The sequence below is a fragment of the Dendropsophus ebraccatus genome, chromosome 7 (genome assembly GCF_027789765.1).
Source record: "Dendropsophus ebraccatus isolate aDenEbr1 chromosome 7, aDenEbr1.pat, whole genome shotgun sequence".
Lineage (NCBI taxonomy): Eukaryota > Metazoa > Chordata > Amphibia > Anura > Hylidae > Dendropsophus > Dendropsophus ebraccatus.
Window position 1 is genome coordinate 71,018,714 of NC_091460.1, and position 9,578 is coordinate 71,028,291.

The 9,578-nt window shown below is 41.0% G+C and overlaps 1 protein-coding gene across 1 annotated transcript; it reads left to right on the top strand.

The window, feature by feature from the left end:
• Positions 1-8,640: 8,640 nt before the first annotated feature.
• LOC138796856 (putative claudin-24) lies at positions 8,641-9,303 on the top strand. Its single transcript, XM_069976568.1, has one exon. It carries the CDS (start codon positions 8,641-8,643, stop codon positions 9,301-9,303), a length of 663 nt encoding a protein of 220 aa, XP_069832669.1.
• Positions 9,304-9,578: the final 275 nt, after the last annotated feature.

The following is a 9,578-nucleotide window of genomic DNA, read 5'->3' on the forward strand; positions in this document are numbered from 1 at the left end:
CATAAAGTTCATCCAAGTTAAACCATCAGAAGGCTAACAAAAAGCTCTATTGAAGGTAAGCTCTGTGTAGGGGAAATGCTTCCTTTTCACAATCACATATTTTACTCTGGACAGAATAAGCATAAAATAAGCTATTAATAATGATAATGTAAGAACCTTGTCACACTGCAAAGGTGTTTTTAAAGGACCAAGCCTTTGCTTTATGCTGTGGTAGGGCAGGATGACAGGTGGTCTTTACTGTGAGCATTTTTGTTATGATTAGAAACGAGCGAAGCAGCCGTAAATTTGTTTCGCAAGCTTCCCAAATTTTGGGTCAAATTCATTAAGATTTGCAAATAGAATCTTAACGAATTTCACTAAAACAGCCAAACTATAGTAGCTACAGTACTTGGACTGTTACACAAGGACAGATTTGTTTATGTATGTTCTTGTAATTGTCAAAAATTGGAAAATCACAATATAAAAAAAAAGTAAATTAACCAGGCATTCATCCAATTTTTACAATTGACTGCAGTGGACATCGGTGAAGCAGTGGTGTAACATCAGTTTCCTCCCAGGAAAGCAGTGGACATCAGTGGAGCAGCAGTGTAACATCAGTTTTGTCTTCGACCCTGAGGGGCCTGGGACAGACATCTGGACCTGGCAGCAGAAGCACTTGGACTGTTTTCGACCCTGAGGGGCCTAGCACAGACAGTTGAGCTTGGTAACTGTAGTGGGACTTTCCTGTTTCATTAAAATATTGGAGAAATGAAAGAAAGACCCCAATTTTTACATCCCCAGAACCTAATTTTTTTAACATGTCAAGTAAAATTAATGTAATCAACTTCCAACTTCCAAAAAATGATTGTATTAAACAAAAGGGTGGCAGTTTTAGATTTTCTTTAAAGAGGACCTGTCACCCCCAGTGCCGGGGTGGCAGGCTCCCGACCCCCAGCTAGATCCCCTTATACTGACCTCATCCCGCCGAGTCCCACTCCCGGAGCCGTTCCTGAGACAGAGATATCCCGGTCAGAAGCCGGTGGGCGCACTGTGGGGAGAGGTCCGGCATCTATAGAGAATGAATGGAGCCGGACTCATCTCTGCAGTGTGCGCACGGCTCCATTCATTCTCTATGGACGCCGGACCTCTCCCCACAGCGCGCGCGCCGGCTTCTGACCGGGATATCTCCGTCCCGGGACCGGCTCCAGCAGCGGGACTCGGCGGGGTGAGGTCAGTATAAGGGGATCTAGCTGGGGGTCGGGAGCCTGTCACCCTGGCACGGGGGGGGGGTGACAGGTCTCCTTTAAAAAAAATGTTTTATTTATTTATTTTTAAATGGTGGAAATAATGTGTTAAAAAGCTTGCTGAATCTGGGCCTCTGGCTTTCTTCAAGATACATATACATATCAAAACCAGGTTATTGTTTCAACAAAGTGCAAGATACCTCTGATGGGGTATGGAAGAGACCATCCCACCCTCGCTTTGGGCACTCCCAAAAACCTTACCATAATGGTGCATTCACATGTTGCTCGCTCCAGGGCTGCTGGGTAAAAACCATCATCGAATCTTTATGCCCATCAGTACTATGTAGACGTTGGGAAATACGCAGTTTCAGTGTTCAACTAGGTGTTAAACTAGGCCTTCTTCCGGTGCCCCAGTTATCATGATTTAGGCCTGCTTACAGGCGTAAATCATGATCCATGATCTACACCTGTTGGAAGTGGCTCCTGGACGGCTGGATTGACTAAGAGGCGTGCGCCTCTTAGTGAATTCAGCTGGGGGAGAGGGGGCGGGACTTAAGTTAAGACCGGTGTACATGTACGCCGGTCTTCATAAATTCCCCCCATAAAGTGCATAATATAGTAATCCTGATTTGTTTAGATGCACAAGAGGGAACATGTTTGTTCTCTTTGTACTCAGTGATTTCTGACTCCTCCCTATGTATCAAAGACACGTTCTTTCCCCTAGCTCTTTACTTGGCTATTTCGGTGCAATTAGATCATCAGCTACAGTAATTAAGGTATAGTGTGGTTTGTAGTTGGCATAATACTACAGGTGTATTGGGGATAAAATTACAGTGGTGCCTTATATTACGAGCATAATTTGTTCCGGGAACATGCTTGTAATCCAAATCACTCTTAAACCAAAGAAAATTTTCCCATAAGTAATCATATAAATGCCGACACTTGGTTCCACACCCCCAAAATAATGATTTTTTTACTCTGAATAAGATGTAAAACAAATGAAACAAACATTTAGAAACAGTTGAATATGTGATATAAGTTACTGTACAGTATAGCAATCAGCATGTTGTGTATAATGTATAGTAAGTGCATAAACCTGAACAAACATCAGCAGTTTGTAGATACAGGATGGAGCTGTCGATCGCCATAATGCAGTAGCGTAGTACAACAGGCTAGAATAGAGAAGCAGGGCTGCTGTCAGGGGTCTGCATGGTCACATGACAGCAATGGGGAAGGGGGTGTGTTCAGCATGGACCAATCAGGAAGTGAGAATCACAGAGCTGTGCAGGAGGACAGTGACAGAAAATATTCTATACAGCAGTGTGAATGGCTGGGTGTAAGTGCAGGCACATTATAACAGCAGTGTGTATAGCTGAGTATAATTGCATGCACATTATAACAGCAGGGTGTATAACTGAGTGTGAGTGCAGGCACATTATAGCAGTGTGTATAGCTGAGTGTAAGTGCAGGGACATTATAGCAGGAATAGGGGGTAGGGGAAAAACAAGGGCTGACAGAGACTGCAGGGAGCTTGAAGGAATGAGGAGGGCAGATGTGGGCACAGTAGATCAGCCCTGTGCAAGCCCCAGCCTGAAGTAGATCTGCTATGATTTGGAAGGTGAGGGAGACTTCCTGGATAAGAGTACAGTACTGTAGACCCCGCTATGCAGACCATGCCCCTCCCACACTCCATCTCCCACCCAGAACAGGGAGCTCTTAAACCAAAGCAATGCTCTTAAACCAAGTTACAATTTTGAAAAACTGAGATCTCTTCTTGCAAAGCGCTCTCAATCCAAGTTACTCTTAAACCAAGGTACCACTGTATGTATATATCTCTGTGATATGCAGATGTAAAGGTAGTATAGTACACAGATTAAGTGTAGTCTCTTTGGTAACATAAACACCTCTACAGATGAATTTATTAATTTAGGAGACATATTTTATAAAAGACTGTAGCAACGATGCTTGTATCTGTTTCTACATAAAACTGGTGCCCACCAGTATGACCAGGCATGGTATCCTCTCCAAATATGGCCTGCTTTAAACTTTTTCCCTAACATGGTTCCTAAAATGTATGTTGGCAACTAGTGACGAATGAACATGTTCATAAATGTTCGTATGTTTCTACGAACATGACGCTAATTGTTTCTGTTCGCCGGTCACGAACAATTACGTTTTGCACCTGATAATCTAAGCACTGTTATTTAGGCATTATGTGGTATCTTTATATTAACACTATGGAAATGTTATTTGACTGTATACTATATGAGGACGGCTTGTAGACACTGGATGGCACTGTTATCTCCAAAATATGTTAGCTAATATTTTTTAAAATATTTTTTTTCCTCTCTCTCACTCTCCAAAAATGTGGCCTTCTTAGACCTTAATCTGCCTCTGATGACTAGAAAATAACTATTTAAAAAGAGCTCAATAACTATCTTTGGAACATAATCTACTGTGCAGAAGTTTAAGGTACAGTAGGTGTGGAAATAATGCTGCACTGTAAGAATGCTTAATAGTTTATTTTTATCAATTATCAAGAAAAAAGTGAATGAACGGAAGAGAAATCTACATCACATTAATGTTAGTGTGACCTGTAATATACCATCAGTTCTTCGAGGTAACTTGCGCACAGGGTTGGAAGGAACTTGGCAGAGAGGTTGTTCCAAACATCCTGAAGAACTAACCACAGATCTCCTGTGGATGTTGGCTTGTTTCTGTCCTACTGTCTATTCATGTAATGCCAGATGATTATAATAAGGTCACAGCTCAGTGAGGCCATATCATCACTTCCAGGACTACTTGTTCTTCTTTACAAGATAATGACATTGGTTGTATGTCTGGGGTTGTTGTCCTTCTGCTGGAGACAGACTCCTCCCTGATGGGAAGCATCATACGCTGCATTTTTCCACACCTGCCTAAAACTTTTCCATAGTACTGTTTAAGTATTAGTATAAATTATAAACGTAATGATTTATATATCATTGTTTTAAAACCACTCTGTTAAGTATTGCCACTGAGTTCTTTTTTCTTTGCAGACAATTGCAAAGATCCACTTCAGACATCTCTCAGCACATTTAATCCCAGGCTGATAAGTAACAAGTATAGAGAATAGTTTTTTTCACTGATTTGGCTTGATAATTCCTCCATTGTCAGCCAAGAAATGCCATGAGTTATTCCCCAGCTCTGTCCTGTTACATACGTTCATATCATGTTACCCCTTGCATTACTTCCACAGAAAGTCTATCCTGTGTCAGGGATAACTTTACCAGAACAAATATTCTATTATGTGGCTGAAAAGAAGATCTTTACATAAGATGAAAGCTCATTGACCACTGAAATCCCAGGTGCACCCAGCAGATCTATTTTACTACAAAGAATGATGTCCTCGCTTTTTAGCTTTAAGGATGTTACAAGGAGACAAAAATAGGCACATGGATATATTCATTTATTCACAGGAACACTCCCACAAGCTATATATATCTACATAGACATAGAATAGGATCAACTAACACTTGATATTTGAATATAAACTTGGCCTTAATTTTAGTCGATAGTAATGTTTAAAATTTAGAACTTTGTAATAAAGTGCAAATATACCCAGATTAGTGACTGTATGCTTGGATAACATTCAGATTTAATATTTGCTTATATTCAGTATTACCTATCTATCCATCATCACTATCTATCTATCTATTTATCTATCTTTCTATCTATCTATCATCACTATCTATTTTTAGAGATGAGGGAGTAGTGAAATATTCACATTTTCGAATATCGAGTCAAGTAGACCCCAATGTTCGACTATTCGAACGAATATCGAATCCCAATAAAGTCTATGGTAGAAAAATGCTCGACACTTAGAAATCAAAATTCGACCATTTGGAGGTCACCAAGTCCACAATAACACCTCAGAAAATGATGCCAACACCTCTGGAATGCAATTGGGACAGTAGGGGAAGCCAAAGTCGCAGCATTACGCCACTATCACAGCCTATCAACTATAGACTCCAAACACAATATAAACGCTATGTGAAGTGGAAAAAATACACAAAAACCTTCTTTCCTTTACTGTAGTATGGACAGAAAGCCACATTTTAAGTCAAAGAAATATTTTCATGCAACCCTATAAATCACGTTGCCTATGACAGCCACAGATGGCATAGGCAAGGGGGAAATCAAACAGCACCCATCGCTGTCATTGTGTGTATGTGTGATGCGGTCAGACACGTCCTCTTTAAATTTTCAAAGTCATCTGCCACTTCCATATGCCCTTATTACACATAAGAGAATGTGGGTCTCATGGCACACAAGGAGTATACAGTCTTATACCCCCTCTATGACGTATTAGAACTCGTTCGACTTTATTATGTGGTGCACAGTATGCAGAACAGTAGCACCATGCTTATATATTTTGCCTTGGCACACAAGGAGTATACACCTGTATACCCTCTCTGACGTCTTACAAGAATGCCCTACAGCAGGCAACAGGCGGTCAACTTTATTATGTGGGGCACAGTACGCAGAACAGTAGCAACTAAATCTAAGTGTAGAATTGGATCGTGATTTAGGCGTAAATTATGATAAATGAGGCATGGGAGGAGGCCCCCCCCTCAAGCTCCCCCAGCCCACCCATATGGCGAGCCGGGCATACGGCAGGCGTACGCCAGGGAGAAGGGGCGAATCTGCACCTTTTCCCTGGCATACGACTGGGGCGGACATTTCATAACCCCCAAGGATTATACAGCCGTATACCCTCTCTGTTGTATAATAAGAATGCCCTACAGCAGGCAACAGGCATTTGACTTTATTATGTGGCGCACAGTACGCAGGACAGTAGTACCACACCTATATTTTTGGCCTAGGCTAACAAAGGAGTATACAGCCGTATACCCTCTCTATGACATATTAGAATGCCCTACAGCAGGCAACAGGCTTTAGACTTTATGTTGCACACAGCACGCAGAAGAGTAGTACCAGGCTTTTATTTTTTGCCTTGGAACACAAGGAGTATACAGCCATATACCCTCTCTGATGTATAATAAGAATGCCCTACAGCAGGCAACAGGCGTTCGACTTTATTTTGTGGCGCACAGCACGCAGAACAGTAGCACCATGCTTAGATTTTTGACCTTGGCACACAAGGAGTATACAGCCGTATACCCTCACTAATTTAATACAAGAATGCCCTACAGCAGGCAACAGGCGTTTGACTTTATTATGTGGCGCACAGTACGCAGGACAGTAGTACCACACCTATATTTTTGGCCTTGGCCTACAAGGAGTATACAGCCGTATACCCTCTCTATGACATATTAGAATGCCCTACAGCAGGAAACAGGCTTTAGACTTTATGTTGCACACAGCACGCAGAAGAGTAGTACCAGGCTTTTATTTTTTGCTTTGGCACACAAGGAGTATACAGCCGTATACCCTCTCTGATGTATAATAAGAATGCCCTACAGCAGGCAACAGGCGTTCAAATTTATTTTGTGGCGCACAGCACGCAGAACAGTAGCACCACACTTAGATTTTTGACCTTGGCACACAAGGAGTATACAGCCGTATACCCTCACTAATTTAATACAAGAATGCCCTACAGCAGGCAACAGGCGTTTGACTTTATGTGGCGCACAGTATGCAGAACAGTAGTACCACACCTTTATTTTTGGCCTTGGCCTACAAGGAGTATACAGCCATATAATCTATACAGACAGATACACTGCAGCCTATTCCTCACAGTGAATACACTCCAGCTGCCTGTCTGAACACACCTATGTGACCTATGTGCTGCTAGTAGGTTTAATAGCTGTATATCTTTAGATAAATGTGTTCCTTCTATAGCTTTAGCCCCAACAAGGGCTTTTGGGGGTCCCTCCTGCCTAAAATAATCTAATATCTGACTGTCCCTGCTACACACTGTCTCCCTGTCTAGCTCCAAGTCTCATCTGAAAATGAATCTCAAATCCACTATTCGATTACTGTGAAGGTCACATGGCTTAGCCAGCCAATGAATGTAGGTGATTTTTTTTCCCTGCCTGTGTGCTCCTAGTACCTGTCCCTGTCGATAGTTATTGGTTAAAAAAAAAAAAAAAGCGCCAGGGAAGGTGGGAGGGGAATCATATTTTTACTGGAGTTTTGATTGAATACTCGATTGAAATTGAGTATTTCCAATATTGTACTATTGGATCGAATGCCTACTCGCTCGAGTAGTACTCGCTCATCTCTATTTATTATCTATCTCCTATCTATCATCACTATCTATCTCCTATCTATCTATCTATCTATCTAGATTGGTAGAGACGAGTGGCACTCCAAGTCACAACGCAACGGGTGCCAGCCGATATGGTTCCGACCACGAACTTTTTTTCACGTTTTTTTTTTTTTCACGTTACTGGTGTGCCGCTGATCATCGTTACTTTATCTATCTATCTATCTATCTATCTAATCTATCTGGGTTCTATCTAATGTAAAGATGGAACTTGCACTTTGAGTAATGTTTGTTGTTTTACAGGTTTTTATTATTAAATCACTTTTATTACGTGTGCATGTGGGAAAAATGTCACCAAATTCATTGACTGTATGTATTATATGGTGCATATGCATTATATTTAAAGAATGTTGGTATACATGTCAGAGAGGGCTCCTCATAAAGTAACCACAAGCTATGTACATATCACAGTTGTGACGTGGACAGAGCCTAAGAAGTAATTCTAACATTCCCATTATTGTCCTGCTTCGAGTGTTAGCAAATTTGTGAACAGCTAATATGTGTCACCCACTTTACTTTGAATAGATGCCTGTGCGACTCCTTGTGTTATCTTTTCTTTCTGTAACGTGTAATAAACCTCAGTCCAAAAACAATAACCTTCTTTATCCAAACTGTTCCATTTAGTAAAAGTTTCAACGTGTTTTTATTTGATGCACAAAAACTTTCCATTTAAGGTCCATTTTTATGCCAGGCTTATTCCTTCCTACATGCCTGATTACCTGCTTCAGGTATTACAATAAAGTCCTGTTGCGCACAGAAGAGGCTTTTATCACCCTTTAAAATCTAATTAATCCATATTGAAGCACAATGATTACTGTTGTGTTTTAGGGTGAGGGGTCATAGAGCTCTCTTTGTTCAGCCACTGGCTTGTAATCATCAGGCATTGGGATATAATTTTACTCAGCAAATTGAAAGGTAACAGATCAAATGCTTATCATAAACTTAACTCCTAGCTGCCAGGATTTCCTCCCACATCTATATGAAACACTATCTTTCGTAAGAACAAAGGTCACTAATGAGTTAAAGTCTAAAGCTTATATACCCTGTTGCTAGAAGCCAAGAATATTTGTTCACTATTGACTGCAAGACACCAGATAGCTGCTGGGGTGTTCTTACACCAGTACTTTCAAGGAATAACTAAAAAGTATGGCTTTGGCCAAAAGAACTTACATACAATTTGGAGGGACTTTGTTTTCTCTGGCAGGATGGATTCTGTCCTGTGTTACTACATATGTGCCTCTCTGGAAAAACTTGAACCTAGATTTGAATGAATTAGAAAACTGGACCATGGGACTCTGGCAGACTTGCGTTGTTCAAGAAGAGGGAGGAATGCAATGCAAGGACTTTGATTCCTTCTTGGCTCTTTCTTCGGAGCTCAGGATTTCAAGGATTTTAATGTGCCTATCCAATGGCTCTGGGATGCTTGGACTTGCCATCTCCAGTCCGGGTTTAGAATGTGTGAAATTTGGAGCAAGAAATCAAGACCTGAAGAATCGACTCTTACTTCTAGGAGGCATAATGCTTTGGACTTCAGGACTGAGTGTCTTAGTTCCAGTCTCATGGGTGGCTTATGACACTGTGCAAGAGTTTTGGGATGAGTCTATCCCAGACATTGTCCCAAGATGGGAATTTGGAGAAGCTCTCTTCATGGGTTGGTTTGGAAGTTTTTTTCTCATCCTTGGTGGATCTCTTCTTGCTTCATCCTACTGCTTCACATCTTCTGACTCATCATCTGTATCTTACAAGCCTACCAAGCAGCAAGAACAGTGTTTATCAATGGACTTCAAACATCCAGATCTGACTATATGATAACTACATATATTAATTAGCCATGGATCTGGAACCATGTAGAAATGGATCTCTAACAAGAGTTTATTAAAAAAATGTTCATCGTTTTCTAATCCATTGACTATTGTATTGTGGCTTTACTAGGCAGTGACATTGCTGGCCACTCGTAAGACTTGGCCATGGGCAAGTCAGTATTATCACAACTTTTTAGAGAGTAACAAAGTATTTGTTTGATGTTGGGTATTTAAAAAGAATCTAGCAACCTACTAAATTGTACCTTTGATCTTGAAGTCCAG